This window comes from Triticum urartu, chromosome 3 (genome assembly GCF_003073215.2).
Source record: "Triticum urartu cultivar G1812 chromosome 3, Tu2.1, whole genome shotgun sequence".
Lineage (NCBI taxonomy): Eukaryota > Viridiplantae > Streptophyta > Magnoliopsida > Poales > Poaceae > Triticum > Triticum urartu.
The window spans coordinates 9111281-9128283 of record NC_053024.1 but is presented as its reverse complement, the minus strand read 5'-3'; the positions used below and the strand labels follow the sequence as shown (position 1 = coordinate 9128283).

Below are 17003 nucleotides of genomic sequence, written 5' to 3'. Positions count from 1 at the left end.
AAGCTTTTTGAAGAAGTGAAATGCAAGATTTCTCTTGTGGGCTACTAAAAGTCTAAAAGTGCCACTGAACCTAGCTCAAAGGTTGCCTGATTATTTTCCAAGTTTCTGAATTTCTTTTGTTGCTTCACATGTTGGCAAGGAGGATTTGACCATGAGCAGAATCCTCCTTGTCGTTATTCTACCAAAGGGGTTGGACCAACTAACTGAAACAGTATTTTCTTTAGTCTAACACCTAACATGTCCACTGTTGCACTGTAGACCTTTACCCTGACCTGGGGTATCAGTGTCCACCAGCACCAAGTTTTCTGATGGAAACTAAGCTTTATGTTTCACTATTATGTTCATCTCATTTGTTTGAAAATCATGCTCTGTTTTCTGCACTAGATTTCCTTTGGGCGTGTCGAATTGTTACGAGTTATGAAAAGGTATGTTCTCCATGATTGAGTGAGTCATCTCCTTTGGAATATTTATCTGCTACTTTTTGTCTCTGGATACACTTTACACAACACCCCCCAATCTATTCTAGGGCGTAGCTGCTTATTCTGTTGGTGATCCCTAAGAGATCTTCCCAACAAACATTACCTGTTTAATGAGATGTTTGAACTAACAGAGCAGGTTAGAATATAAGCATAGAAGCAACTCAGGGAGTATCATTGCTACTCCTCTGAGGATCTCAGCATTGCAAGATGGTGACTGATAAGAAAATAATCAGTCTTACTGTCAAGGTTGGATTGGTGCTGTTTGCAGTATGCATTCTTGCGCCGATTTCGCTCATGGTGCTATTCAGGCATGCAGTTCCTCTGCAGACATGTAAGTTATGGTTGCTTTGACATTTTGGCCTGTCGATGAATAGAGAGTGCTCCTGCCGGTTGCTCTAGGAAAAACACATTTTGGGGTCTTGTTTCTGCCAATTTTACGTTCATTTACTCTATTTTGTGTTTTGCAGTGAGGTTGCTGTTTTCAGCTGGTTCAGCATCTTCGGTGGCGTGGGAAGAAGTAAAGATGTACTCTGCAAACGAAGGAGCGCTTCTGTGTGAGTGTGACATGTCGAGCCTAAGATCAGATGTATGCGAGCTGAAGGGCGATGTCCGGGTAATCCTCTCCAACGTCACCATCATTGCCCTCCTCCATCCCTCTGTCTCTGTGAGGCGCCGGTCATGGAGGATGAAGCCACACGCGAGGAAGAATGATGGCCATGCACTCACCAATGTCACAGAGGTGTTGGTGTCGGTCACCCCTTCATCACCTTACGCTCCGGGATGCACGGCCGAGAGTGCCGCCCCAGCGGTGGTCTTCTCGGCCGGCGGCTACGCAGGCAACATGTTCCATGACTTCACCGACGTACTCATCCCGCTCTTCATCACCGCCAGCCGGTTCCGCAGCGATGTGCACCTCCTTGTCAGCGACGCCCCACCGTGGTGGCTTGACAAGTACCGACCGCTGCTCCGGGGGCTCTCCCGCCACGCTGTCATTGACATGGACAGGCAAAGCGCAGACGTGCTCTGCTACCCTCATGTGGTCGTCGGCCTCAGCTTCCACAAGGAGATGAGTATCGACACCGCGAAGACTGTCGGTGGGCACTACTCCATGGCAGACTTTGCCCGCCTTGCCCGGAGATCCTACGGCCTCGAGAGAGACACCGCCATCCGGCTGCTACATGGCAGTGACAATATCAAGAGCCCGCGGCGCCCCAGGCTGCTCATCATTTCCCGGAAGACAACCAGGGCGTTCACCAACATGGGCGCTGTTGCACAGGCGGCAGCCATGCTTGGCTACGAGGTGATCGTCGGCGAGGCGGAGCAGCACTCGGACCTGGCTGCCTTTGCGCGGCTGGTGAACTCGTGTGATGTGCTGGTGGGTGTTCACGGCGCTGGGCTCACCAACCTGGTGTTCCTCCCGCCAGGGGCTGTGGTGGTACAGGTGGTGCCGCTGGGTGGGCTGGAGGCCATGGCGAGGGACGACTTCGGGGAGCCGGCTGGCGACATGGGGCTCGGTTACGTGCAGTACGGCATCGCCGTCGGGGAGAGCACACTGGCGGAGCTGTACCCACGTGACCACCGTGTGCTGAGGGACCTGGCGCTCCGGTCGGAGTACCTGGTCGGCCAGAACGTCACGCTCGATGTCGCTCGGTTCAGTGGCGCCTTGTCCCGTGCTCTGGAGCTTCTTCACCATTAGAAGACACTCCACAGGGCGTAGATTGTTTACAAGATAATTAGTCAAGTGTTTTACTACTGCAGTAAAATAAAGGGTCTGGCTAAATCATGTGTGAGCTGTTGGATCGCTGTCACACGGTCAGAAGGCAAATTCGAAGGCTAATCTAGGGACTAAACTCTCTCACTCAACTAAGGATTAGCAATTCCATAAGATATAGTGAAACATAACACAAATTGGAACAACCAAGGTTGAATCACATATGACATATCTCTCCAGATTTTACTATTGTGTCAATTTGAATTCTTTTTGTGTGAAAAAGGTGTGTAAAGCGTAATTCGGTTAGAAAGATTTCTCTGCTGTTTCTGTCAGAGGATACACTTCAATATGTAACCATGCTGTTTTCACTTTTCACTGTAAATAATGGATCATTTAAGATTTCTGGTACTTCACTTTATTCTGTAACAAACCTGGAGACTTTCAACCGCAAATGCACAATAATGCTACTCATAGTTCCTACCAACCCAGAAGGTGGGTGAGACACATTATTTGCTTCATTTGTTACTTTCCCTGGTTGGTGGTGTTTTCTCATCCAACTTTACACTGACATGCATAAGATATTCTAAGTCTTAGTTTCCTCTCCTGCTGTTGAATCCTAAAAGATCTCCTAACAAATATTACTTGTTCAGTGAGATGTTTGGACTAAGAGCATGACTAAGAGCATCTCCAGCCGTTCGCCCCCCAAGGACGCATAAAAATCGCCCCCTGGGGGCGAGCCGGCGATACAATCGGCGCTGGGGGCGGTTTCGCGCCCAGTCGTCGCCCCCTGACGCCGATATTGACCCACTTTTTAGCCCCATTTCGGCGAATAAAGGGCCCATATGGGCGACAATAGGCCCATATTTGGCGTGGTTCGCCGTTGTTCAACGTTCAATTACGCACATAAATTTTTTATCACATATTTCATCACAGAAATATCAAATACTTCAACAAAATAGTACAACAACAAATAGTTCAATACAAATTATATAGTTTAACAAATAAAAACTCATATTTCATCACACGTCGCGCCCGGCGTCGCCCTTGAGCCTCCATAGATGCTCTATCAGATCTTGCTGCAGTTGATGATGCACCTGTGGGTCTCGGATCTCCTGACGCATACTGAGATAGGCAGTCCAGGTTGCCGGTAGCTGGTGATCAACTTCGGCTAGAGGACCCTGCCTGTAGTATGGTTCAGTGTCAAACACTGGGTCTTCTTGCCCGCTCTCGATGATCATGTTGTGCAAGATGACACAGCAAGTCATAATCTCCCACATTTGATCTTTCGACCAGGTCTGAGCGGGGTACCGGACAACAACAAATCGAGATTGGAGCACACCAAATGCCCGCTCGACATCCTTCCTGCAAGCCTCCTGAACCTTCGCAAACCAGGCGTTCTTGCCTCCTGACACAGGGTTTGAGATCTTCTTCACAAATTTCGACCATCTCAGATAGATGCCATCAGCTAGATAGTACCCCTTGTTGTAGTGCCGCCCATTGATCTCGAAGTTCACCGGAGGAGAATGACCTTCAACAGGCTTGGCAAAGACAGGAGAGCACTGCAACACGTTGATGTCATTGTGAGTTCCTGGCATACCAAAGAAGGAGTGCCAAATCCAGAGGTCCTGTGTGGCCACCGCCTCAAGTACCACACTGCAACCGCCTTTGGCGCCTTTGTACATCCCCTGCCAAGCAAATGGGTAATTCTTTGATACGTCTCCAACGTATCTATAATTTTTGATTGCTCCATGCTATATTATCTACTGTTTTGGACATTATTTGGGCTTTATTATCCAATTTTATATTATTTTTGGGACTAACCTATTAACCGGAGGCCCAGCCCAGAATTGTTGTTTTTTGCCTGTTTTAGGGTTTCGAAGAAAAGGAATATCAAACGGAGTCCAAACGAAATGAAACCTTCGGGAACGTGATTTTCTCAACGAATAAGACCCAAGAGACTTGGACCCTACGTCAAGACACAAAATAGGAGGCCACGAGGTAGGGGGGCGTGCCTACCCCCCAGGCGCGCCCTCCACCCTCGTGGGCCCCCTGTTGCTCCACCGACGTACTCCTTCATCCTATATATACCTACGTACCCCCAAACGACCAGATACGGAGCCAAAAACCTAATTCCACCGCCGCAACTTGCTGTATGCACGAGATCCCATCTTGGGGCCTGTTTCGGAGCTCCGCCGGAGGGGGCATCGATCACGGAGGGCTTCTACATCAACACCATAGCCTCTTCGATGAAGTGTGAGTAGTTTACCTCAGACCTACGGGTCCATAGTTATTAGCTAGATGGCTTCTTCTCTCTTTTTGGATCTCAATACAATGTTCTCCCCCTCTCTTGTGGAGAACTATTCGATGTAATCTTCTTTTTGCGGTGTGTTTGTTGAGACCGATGAATTGTGGGTTTATGATCAAGTCTATCTATGAATAATATTTGAATCTTCTTTGAATTCTTTTATGTATGATTGGTTATCTTTGCAAGTCTCTTCGAATTATCAGTTTGGTTTGGCCTACTAGATTGATATTTCTTGCAATGGGAGAAGTGCTTAGCTTTGGGTTCAATCTTGCGGTGTCCTTTCCCAGTGACAGTAGGGGCAGCAAGACACGTATTGTATTGTTGCCATCGAGGATAACAAGATGGGGTTTTCATCATATTGCATGAGTCTATCCCTCTACATCATGTCATCTTGCTTAAGGCGTTACTCTGTTTTTAACTTAATACTCTAGATGCATGCTGGATAGCGGTCGATGAGTGGAGTAATAGTAGTAGATGCAGGCAGGAGTCGGTCTACTTGTCTCGGACGTGATGCCTATATACATGATCATATCTAGATATTCTCATAACTATGCTCAATTCTGTCAATTGCTCAATAGTAATTTGTTCACCCACCGTAGAATACTTATGCTCTCGAGAGAAGCCACTAGTGAAACCTATGGCCCCCGGGTCTATCTTTATCATATTAACCTCCTACTACTTAGTTATTTCCTTTGCTTTTTACTTTGCCTTTATTTTATTTTGCATCTTTATCACAAAAATACCAAAAAATTATCTTTATCATATCTATCAGATCTCACTCTCGTAAGTGGCCGTGTAGGGATTGACAACCCCTATTCGTGTTGGTTGCAAGGATTTATTTGTTTTGTGCAGGTATGAGGGACTCGCGCGTAGCCTCCTACTGGATTGATACCTTGGTTCTCAAAAACTAAGGAAAATACTTACGCTACTTTGCTGCATCATCCCTTACTCTTCGGGGAAAACCAACGCAGTGTTCAAGAGGTAGCAAGAAGGATTTCTGGCGCCGTTGCCGGGGAGGTTCGCGCAAGTCAAGATTTGACTCCCGACAACGAGCCATTTCTGGCGCCGTTGCCGGGGAGGTCTACGCAAAAGTCAACATACCAAGTACCCATCACATACCCTTATCTCCCGCATTACATTATTTTCCATTTGTCTCTCGTTTTCCTCTCCCCCACTTCACCCTTGCCGTTTTATTCGCCCTCTCTCTCTATCCTCCCTCTCCTTCTCTATTTGCCTCTTTTTGCCTGCTTGCCTTTTGTTTGCTTGTGTGTTAGTTTGCTTGCTTGTCACGCTGGCTCAAGATAATACTAAATTATGTGACTTCACCAATACCAACAACAATGATTTTATTAGCACTCCGATTGCTCCTCTTACCGATGCTGAATCTTGTGAAATTAATACTGCTTTGCTGAATCTTGTCATGAAAGATCCGTTCTCCGGCCTTCCTAGTGAAGATGCCGCTACCCATCAAAATAGCTTCATTGATTTGTGTGACATGCAAAAGAAGAAAGATGTGGATAATGATATTGTTAAATTGAAGCTATTTCCTTTTTTGCTTAGAGATCGTGCTAAAGCTTGGTTTTCGTCTTTGCATAAAAATAGTATTGATTCATGGAATAAGTGCAAAGATGCTTTTATCTCTAAGTATTTTTCTCCCGCTAATATCATCTCTCTTAGAAACGATATTATGAATTTTAAGAAACTTGATCATGAACATGTTGCACAAGCTTGGGAGAGAATGAAACTAATGATACATAATTGCCCTACTCATGGTTTAAATTTGTGGATGATTATACAAAAATTTTATGCCGGATTTTTATGCCGGATTGAATTTGTGAATTTGTGGATGATTATACTCATGGTTTAAATTCGTGGAGGGGGGGGGGGGAGAAGAGGAGAGAGAGGAGGAAGGGGGGCCGACCCCCTCTCCTTGTCCAATTCGGACCAAGGGGGGGAGGGGCGCGCGGCCCATCTCTGGCCACCTCTCCTCTCTTCCACTAAGGCCCACTAAGGCCCATATACCTCCCGGGGGGTTCCGGTAACCTCCCGGTACTCCGGTAAAATCCCGATTTCACCCGGAACACTTCCGATATCCAAACATAGGCTTCCAATATATCAATCTTTATGTCTCGACCATTTCGAGACTCCTCGTCATGTCCGTGATCACATCCGGGACTCTGAACAACCTTCGGTACATCAAAATGCATAAACTCATAATATAACTGTCATCGTAACCTTAAGCGTGCGGACCCTACGGGTTCGAGAACAATGTAGACATGACCGAGACACGTCTCCGGTCAATAACCAATAGCGGAACCTGGATGCTCATATTGGCTCCTACATATTCTACGAAGATCTTTTATCGGTCAGACCGCATAACAACATACGTTGTTCCCTTTGTCATCGGCATGTTACTTACCCGAGATTCGATCGTCGGTATCCCGTACCTAGTTCAATCTCGTTACCGGCAAGTCTCTTTACTCGTTCTGTAATACATCATCCCGCAACTAACTCATTAGTTGCAATGCTTGCAAGGCTTAAGTGATGTGCATTACCGAGAGGGCCCAGAGATACCTCTCCGACAATCGGAGTGACAAATCCTAATCTCGAAATACGCCAACCCAACATGTACCTTTGGAGACACCTGTAGAGCACCTTTATAATCACCCAGTTACGTTGTGACGTTTGGTAGCACACAAAGTGTTCCTCTGGCAAACGGGAGTTACATAATCTCATAGTCATAGGAACATGTATAAGTCATGAAGAAAGCAATAGCAACATACTAAACGATCGGGTGCTAAGATAATGGAATGGGTCATGTCAATCAGATCATTCACCTAATGATGTGATCCCATTAATCAAATAACAACTCTTTGTCCATGGTTAGGAAACATAACCATCTTTGATTAACGAACTAGTCAAGTAGAGGCATACTAGTGTCACTCTGTTTGTCTATGTATTCACACATGTATTATGTTTCCGGTTAATACAATTCTAGCATGAATAATAAACATTTATCATGATATAAGGAAATAGATAATAACTTTATTATTGCCTCTAGGGCATATTTCCTTCAGTCTCCCACTTGCACTAGAGTCAATAATCTAGTTCACATCGCCATGTGATTTTACAGCAATAGTTCACATCACCATGTGATTAACATCCATAGTTCACATCGATATGTGATCAACACCCAAAGGGTTTACTAGAGTCAGTAATCTAGTTCACATCGCTATGTGATTAACACCCAAAGAGTACTAAGGTGTGATCATGTTTTGCTTGTGAGATAATTTTAGTCAACGGGTCTGTCACATTCAGATTCGTAAGTATTTTGCGAATTTCTATGTCAACAATGCTCTGCACGGAGCTACTCTAGCTTATTGCTCCCACTTTCAATATGTATCTAGATCGAGACTTAGAGTCATCCAGATCTGTGTCAATACTTGCATCGACGTAACTTTTTACGACGAACCTTTTTGTCACCTCCATAATTGAGAAATATTTCCTTATTCCACTAAGGATAATTTTGACCGCTGTCCAGTGATCTACTCTTAGATCACTATCGTATTCCCTTGCTTAACACAGTGTAGGGTATACAATAGATCTGGTACATAGCATGGCATACTTTATAGAACCTATGGCTGAGGCATAGGGAATGACTTTCATTCTCTTTCTATCTTCTGCCGTGGTCGGGCTTTGAGCCTTACTCAATTTCACACCTTGTAACACAGGCAAAAACTCTTTCTTTGACTGCTCCATTTTGAACTACTTCAAAATCTTGTCAAGGTTTGTACTTATTGAAAAAACTTATCAAGCGTCTTGATCTATCTCTATAGATCTTGATGCTCAATATGTAAGCAGCTTCATCGAGGTCTTTCTTTGAAAAACTCCTTTCAAACACTCCTTTATGCTTTGCAGAATAATTATCTCTGATCAACAATATGTCATTCACATATACTTATCAGAAATTTTGTAGTGCTCCCACTCACTTTCTTGTAAATACAGGCTTCACCGCAAGTCTGTATAAATCTATATGCTTTGATCATACTATCAAGCGTTTATTCCAACTCCGAGATGCTTGCACCAGTCCATAGATGGATCGTTGGAGCTTGCACACTTTGTTAGCTCCCTTTGGATCGACAAAACCTTCCGGTTGCATCATATACAACTCTTCTTTCAGAAATCCATTCAGGAATGCAGTTTTGACATCCATCTGTCAAATTTCATAATCATAAAATGCGGCAATTGCTAACATGATTCGGACAGACTTAAGCATCGCTACAGGTGAGAAAGTCTCATCGTAGTCAATCCCTTGAACTTGCCAAAACCCTTTTGCGACAAGTCGAGCTTTGTAGACAGTAATATTACCGTCGGCGTCAGTCTTCTTCTTGAAGATCCATTTATTCTCAATTGTTTGCCGATCATTGGGCAAGTCAACCAAAGTCCGTACTTTGTTCTCATACATGGATCCCATCTCAGATTTCATGGCTTCAAGCCATTTTGCGGAATCTGGGCTCACCATCGCTTCTTCATAGTTCGAAGGTTCATCATGGTCAAGTAGCATGACCTCCAAAACAGGATTACCGTACCACTCTGGTGCGGATCTGACTCTAGTTTACCTACGAGATTCGGTAGTAACTTGATCTGAAGTTACATGATCATCATCATTAGCTTCCTCACTAATTGGTGTAGTAGTCACAGGAACAGATTTCTGTGATGAACTACTTTCCAATAAGGGAGAAGGTACAATTACCTTATCAAGTTCTACTTTCCTCCCACTCACTTCTTTTGAGAGAACCTCCTTCTCTAGAAAGGATCCATTCTTAGCAACGAATGTCTTGCCTTTGGATCTGTGATAGAAGGTGTACCCAACAGTAACTTTTTGGGTATCCTATGAAGACACACTTTTCCGATTTGGGTTTGAGCTTATCAGGATGAAACTTTTTCACATAAGCATTGCAACCCCAAACTTTAAGAAATGACAACTTTGGTTTCTTGCCAAACCACAGTTCATACGGTGTCGTCTCAACAGATTTAGATGGTGCCCTTTTAACGTGAATGCAGCTGTCTCTAATGCATAACCCCAAAACGATAGTGGTAGATCGGTAAGAGACATCATAGATTGCACTATATCCAATAAAGTACGGTTATGACATTCGGACACACCATTATGCTGTGGTGTTCCATGTGGCATGAGTTTGTGAAACTATTCCACATTGTTTTAATTGAAGACCAAACTCGTAACTCAAATACTTGTCTCCGCGATCAGGTCGTAGAAACTTTATTTTCTTGTCACGATGATTTTTCACTTCACTCTGAAATTCTTTGAACTTTTCAAATGTTTCAGACTTATGTTTCATCAAGTAGATATACCCATATCTGCTCAAATCATCTGTGAAGTTCAGAAAATAACGATACTTGCCGTGAGCCTTAACACTCATCGGACCGCATACATCAGTATGTATTATTTCCAATAAGTCAGTTGCTTGCTCCGGAGAACGGAGTCTTAGTCATCTTGCCCATGAGGCATGGTTCGCAAGCATCAAGTGATTCATAATCAAGTGATTCCAAAATCCCATCAGCATGGAGTTTCTTCATGCGCTTTACACCAATATGACCTAAACGGCAGTGCTACAAATAAGTTGCACTATCATTATTAACTTTGCATCTTTTGGTTTCAATATTATGATTATGTGTATCACTACGATCGAGATCCAACGAACTATTTTTCATTGGGTGTGTAACCATATAAGGTTTTATTCATGTAAACAGAACAACAATTTATTCTCTTACTTAAATGAATAACCGTATTACAATAAACATGATCAAATCATATTCATGCTTAACGCAAACACCAAATAACATTTATTCAGGTTCAACACTAATCCCGAAAGTATAGGGAGTGTGCGATGATGATTATATCAATCTTGGAACCACTTCCAACACACATCGTCACTTCACCCTTAACTAGTCTCTGTTTATTCTGCAACTCCCGTTTCGAGTTACTAATCTTAGCAACTGAACTAGTATCAAATACTGAGGGGTTGCTATAATCACTAGTAAAGTACACATCAATAACATGTATATACTTATGTTCACTTTGCCATCCTTCTTATCTGCCAATCACTTGGGGTAGTTCTGCTTCCAGTGACCAGTCCCTTTGCAGTAGAAACACTTAGTCTCAGGCTTAGGACCAGACTTGGGCTTCTTCACTTGAGCAGCAACTTGCTTGCTGTTCTTCTTGAAGTTCCCCTTCTTCCCTCTGCCCTTTTCTTGAAACTAGTGGTCTTGTCTACCATCAACACTTGATGTTTTTCTCGATTTCTACCTTCGTCAATTTCCGCATTACGAAGAGCTTGGGAATCATTTCCATTATCCCTTGCATATCATAATTCATCACGAAGTTCTACTAACTTGGTGATGGTGACTAGAGAATTCTGTCAATCACTATCTTATCTGGAAGATTAACTCCCACTTGATTCAAGCGATTGTATTACTCAGACAATCTGGGCACATGCTCACTAGTTGAGCGATTCTCCTCCATCTTTTAGCTATAGAACTTGTTGGAGACTTCATATCTCTCAACTCGGGTATTTGCTTGAAATATTAACTTCAACTCCTGGAACATCTCATATGCTCCATGACGTTCAAAACGTCTTTGAAGTCCCGATTCTAAGCCATTAAGCATGGTGCACTAAACTATCAAGTAGTCATCATATTGAGCTAGCCAAACGTTCATAACGTCTGCATCTGCTCCTGCAATAGGTCCGTCACCTAGCGGTGCATCAAGGACATAATTCTTCTATGCAGCAAATGAGGATAAACCTCAGATCACGGATCCAATCCGCATCATTGCTACTAACATCTTTCAACACAATTTTCTCTAGGAACATATCAAAATAAACACAGGGAAGCAACAACGCGAGCTATTGATCTATAACATAATTTGCAAAATACTACCAGGACTAAGTTCATGATAAATTTAAGTTCAATTTAATCATATTACTTAAGAACTCTCACTTAGATAGACATCCCTCTAATCCTCTAAGTGATTACGTGATCCAAATCAACTAAACCATGTCCGATCATCACGTGAGATGGAGTAGTTTCATTGGTGAACATCACTATGTTGATCATATCTACTATATGATTCACGCTCGACCTTTTGGTCTCCGTGTTCCGAGGACATATCTGTATATGCTTGGCTCGTCAAGTATAACCTGAGTATTCCGCGTGTGCAACTGTTTTGCACCCGTTGTATTTGAACGTAGAGCCTATCACACCCGATCATCACGTGGTGTCTCAGCACGAAGAACTTTCGCAACGGTGCATACTCAGGGAGAACACTTCTTGATAATTTAGTGAGAGATCATCTTATAATGCTACCGTCAAACAAAGCAAGATAAGATGCATAAAAGATAAACATCACATGCAATCAATATAAGTGATATGATATGGCCATCATCATCTTGTGCTTGTGATCTCCATCTCCGAAGCACCGTCATGATCACCATCGTCACCGGCGCGACACCTTGATCTCCATCATAGCATCGTTGTCGTCTCGCCAATCTTATGCTTCCACGACTATCGCTACCGCTTAGCGATAAAGTAAAGCATTACAGCGCGATTGCATTGCATACAATAAAGCGACAACCATATGGCTCCTGCCAGTTGCCGATAACTCGGTTACAAAACATGATCATCTCATACAATAAAATTTAGCATCATGTCTTGACCATATCACATCACAACATGCCCTGCAAAAACAAGTTAGACGTCCTCTACTTTGTTGTTGCATGTTTTACGTGGCTGCTACGGGCTTAAGCAAGAACCAATCTTACCTACGCATCAAAACCACAACGATAGTTTGTCAAGTTGGTGCTGTTTTAACCTTCACAAGGACCGGGCATAGCCACACTTGGTTCAACTAAAGTTGGAGAAACTGTCACCCGCAAGCCACCTATGTGCAAAGCACGTCGGGAGAACCAGTCTCGCGTAAGCGTACGCGTAATGTCGGTCCGGGCCGCTTCGTCCAACAATACCGCCGAACCAAAGTATGACATGCTGGTAAGCAGTATGACTTATATCGCCCACAACTCACTTGTGTTCTACTCGTGCATATAACATCAACATATAAAACCTAGGCTCTGATACCACTGTTGGGTTTCGTAGTAATTTCAAAAAAATTCCTACGCACACGCAAGATCATGGTGATGCATAGCAACGAGAGGGGGAGAGTGTGATCTACGTACCCTTGTAGATCGACAACGGAAGCGTTAACTTGGTTGATGTAGTCGTACGGTCTCCACGGCCCGACCAATCAAGCACCGAAACTACGGCACCTCCGAGTTCTAGCACACGTTCAGCTTGATGACGATCCCCGGACTCCGATCCAGCAAAGTGTCGGGGAAGAGTTCCGTCAGCACGACGGCGTGGTGACGATCTTGATGTACTACCGTCGCAGGGCTTCGCCTAAGCACCGCTACAATATTATCGAGGACTATGGTGGAAGGGGGCACCGCACACGGCTAAGAATATGATCACGTGGATCAACTTGTGTCTATAGGGGGTGCCCCTGCCTCCGTATATAAAGGTTCAAGGGAGAGGGGCCGGCCGGCCAGGAGAGGCGCGCCAGGAGGAGTCCTACTCCCTCTGGGAGTAGGACTCCCCCCCCTTTCCTAGTTGGAATAGGATTCGTGGAGGGGGGGGAGAGGAGAGAGAGGAGGAAGGGGGGCCGGCCCCCTCTCCTTGTCCAATTCGGACCAAGGGGGGGAGGGGCGCGCGGCCCATCTCTGGCCACCTCTCCTCTCTTCCACTAAGGCCCACTAAGGCCCATATACCTCCCGGGGGGTTCCGGTAACCTCCCGGTACTCCGGTAAAATCCCGATTTCACCCGGAACACTTCCGATATCCAAACATAGGCTTCCAATATATCAATCTTTATGTCTCACCATTTCGAGACTCCTCGTCATGTCCATGATCACATCCGGGACTCTCAACAACCTTCGGTACATCAAAATGCATAAACTCATAATATAACTGTCATCGTAACCTTAAGCGTGCGGACCCTACGGGTTCGAGAACAATGTAGACATGACCGAGACACGTCTCCGGTCAATAACCAATAGCGGAACCTGGATGCTCATATTGGCTCCTACATATTCTACGAAGATCTTTTATCGGTCAGACCGCATAACAACATACGTTGTTCCCTTTGTCATCGGTATGTTACTTTCCCGAGATTCGATCGTTGGTATCCCATACCTAGTTCAATCTCGTTACCGGCAAGTCTCTTTACTCGTTCTGTAATACATCATCCCACAACTAACTCATTAGTTGCAATGCTTGCAAGGCTTATGTGATGTGTATTACCGAGAGGGCCCAGAGATACCTCTCCGACAATCGGAGTGACAAATCCTAATCTCGAAATACGCCAACCCAACATGTACCTTTGGAGACACCTGTAGAGCACCTTTATAATCACCCAGTTACGTTGTGACGTTTGGTAGCACACAAAGTGTTCCTCTGGCAAACGGGAGTTGCATAATCTCATAGTCATAGGAACATGTATAAGTCATGAAGAAAGCAATAGCAACATACTAAACGATCGGGTGCTAAGCTAATGGAATGGGTCATGTCAATCAGATCATTCACCTAATGATGTGATCCCGTTAATCAAATAACAACTCTTTGTCCATGGTTAGGAAACATAACCATCTTTGATTAACGAACTAGTCAAGTAGAGGCATACTAGTGTCACTCTGTTTGTCTATGTATTCACACATGTATTATGTTTCCGGTTAATACAATTCTAGCATGAATAATAAACATTTATCATGATATAAGGAAATAGATAATAACTTTATTATTGCCTCTAGGGCATATTTCCTTCACTTGCACCTTGCGGATTTCACTATTAAGAAACCTATGGGAAGAATTAATGATGTTCTTATTGTTGCAAATAGGAATTATGTGCCCGTAGATTTTATTGTTCTTGACATAGAGTGCAATCCTTCATGTCCTATTATTCTTGGTAGACCTTTCCTTAGAACGATTGATGCAATTATTGATATGAAGGAAGGAAATATTATATTCCAATTTCCATTAAGGAAAGGCATGGAACACTTTCCTAGAAAGAAAATTAAATTACCTTATGAATCTATTATGAGAGCCACTTATGGATTGCCTACCAAAGATGGCAATACCTAGATCTATCCTTGCTTGTTATGCCTAGCGCTAGGGGCGTTAAACGATAGCGCTTGTTGGGAGGCAACCCAATTTTATTTTTATTCCTTGCTTTTTGCTCATGTTTAGTAATTAATAATTTATCTAGCCTCTGTTTTGGTTGTGTTTTTTGTGTTTAATTAGTGTTTGTGCCAAGTAGAACCGTTGGGAAGACTTGGGTAAAGTCTTGTTACACTTTCTGTAAAAAAAACAGAAACTTTAGCACTCACGAGAACTGCTGTAATTTTTATTTGGAAAGTGCTATTTAGTTAATTATTTTTGCAGATGATTAATAGATAAATTCCTCACGTCCAGCAATTTATTTTAGAATTTTTGGGGTTCCAGATCTTGCTCTAGCTACAGATTACTACAGACTATTCTGTTTTTGACAGATTCTGTTTTTCTTGTGTTGTTTGCTTATTTTGATGAATCTATGGCTAGTAAAATAGTTTATAAACCATAGAGAAGTTGGAATACAGTAGGTATAACACCAATATAAATAAAGAATGAGTTCATTACAGTACCTTGAAGTGGCCTTTTGTTTTCTTTCGCTAACGGAGCTCATGAGATTTTCTACTTTAAGTTTTGTGTTGTGAAGTTTTCAAGTTTTGGGTAAAGATTTGATGGATTATGGAACAAGGAGTGGCAAGAGCCTAAGCTTGGGGATGCCCATGGCACCCCCAAGATAATCTAAGGACACCTAAAAGCCAAAGCTTGGGGATGCCCCGGAAGGCATCCCCTCTTTCGTCTACTTCTACCGGTAACTTTACTTGGAGCTATATTTTTATTCGCCACATGATATGTGTTTTGCTTGGAGCGTCTTGTATGATTTGAGTCTTTATTTGTTAGTTTACCACAATCATCCTTGCTGTACACACCTTTTGAGAGAGCCATACTTGATTTGGAATTTGTTAGAATACTCTATGTGCTTCGCTTATACCGTTTGAGTTATATAGTTTTGCTCTAGTACTTCACTTATATCTTTTAGAGCACGGTGGTGGATTTGTTTTATAGAACCTATTGATCTCTCATGCTTCACTTAGACTATTTTGATAGCTTTAACTAGCATGGTAATTTTCTTAAAATCCTAATATATATGCTTGGTATACAAGATTAATAATAGAACTTTCTTATGAGTGTGTTGAATACTAAGAGAAGTTCGATGCTTGATGATTGTTTTGAGATATGAAGATGGTGATATTAAAGTTGTGCTAGTTGAGTAGTTGTGAATTTGAAGAATACTTGCGTTAAAGTTTGTGATTCCCGTAGCATGCACATATGGTGAACCGTTATGTGATGAAGTCGGAGCATGATTTATTTTTTGATTGTCTTTCTTATGAGTGGTGGTCGGGGACGAGCGATGGTCTTTTCCTACCAATCTATCCCCCTAGGAGCATGCGCGTAATACTTTGCTTTGATAACTTGTAGATTTTTGCAATAAGTATATGAGTTCTTTATGACTAATGTTGAGTCCATGGATTATACGCACTTCTCTCACCCTTCCACCTTTGCTAGCCTCTCTAATACCGCGCACCTTTTGCCGGTATCATACACCACCATATACCTTCCTCAGAACAGCCACCATACCTACCTATTATGGCATTTCCATAGCCATTCCGAGATATATTGCCATGCAACTTTCCACCGTTCCGTTTATTATGACACACTCCATCATTGTCATATTGCTTAGCATGATCATCTAGTTGGCATCGTATTTGTGGCAAAGCCACCGTTCATAATTCTTTCATACATGTCACTCATGAGTCATTGCATATCCTGGTACACCGCCGGAGGCATTCATATAGAGTCATATTTTGTTCCAAGTATCGAGTTGTAATTGTTGAGTTGTAAGAAAATAAAAGTGTGATGATCATCATTCTTAGAGCATTGTCCCAGTGAGGAAAGGATGATGGAGACTATGATTCCCCTACAAGTCGGGATGAGACTCCGGACGAAAAATAAAAAAAAGAGAAAGAAAAGAGGCCATAAAAAAAGAGAAAAGTCCCAAATAAAAAAATGAGAGAAAAAGATAGAAGGGACAATGTTACTATCCTTTTACCACACTTGTGCTTCAAAGTAGCACCATAATCTTCATGATAGAGAGTCTCTTGTTTTGTCACTTTCATATACTAGTGGGAATTTTTCATTATAGAACTTGGCTTGTATATTCCAATGATGGGCTTCCTCAAATTGCCCTAGGTCTTCATGAGCAAGCAAGTTGGATGCACACTGATGACCCACAAGTATAGGGGATCTATCTAGTCCTTTCGATAAGTAAGAGTGT

General features: G+C 43.1%; 1 protein-coding gene across 2 annotated transcripts; it reads left to right on the top strand.

Moving 5' to 3' along the window:
• The first annotated feature begins 139 nt into the window (after positions 1-139).
• LOC125542354 (alpha-1,3-arabinosyltransferase XAT3-like) lies at positions 140-2598 on the top strand. Of its 2 annotated transcripts, XM_048705360.1 has the most exons (3): positions 140-425; positions 611-810; positions 947-2598. In XM_048705360.1, exons 2-3 carry the CDS (start codon positions 687-689, stop codon positions 2173-2175), a joined length of 1353 nt encoding a protein of 450 aa, XP_048561317.1. In that variant the 5' UTR covers positions 140-425; positions 611-686; the 3' UTR covers positions 2176-2598. The 2 variants fall into 2 exon arrangements, with proteins under 2 accessions (XP_048561317.1, XP_048561316.1); XM_048705359.1 differs by having other exon boundaries at positions 140-810.
• Positions 2599-17003: the final 14405 nt, after the last annotated feature.

Bases quoted from the DNA above. Each gene is read 5' to 3' on its own strand.
- LOC125542354 (XM_048705360.1), top strand. From the start codon at position 687: ATGGTGACTGATAAGAAAATAATCAGTCTTACTGTCAAGGTTGGATTG. The intron at 811-946 runs GTAAGTTATGGT...TGTGTTTTGCAG, and splicing joins TGCAGTTCCTCTGCAGACAT to TGAGGTTGCTGTTTTCAGCT.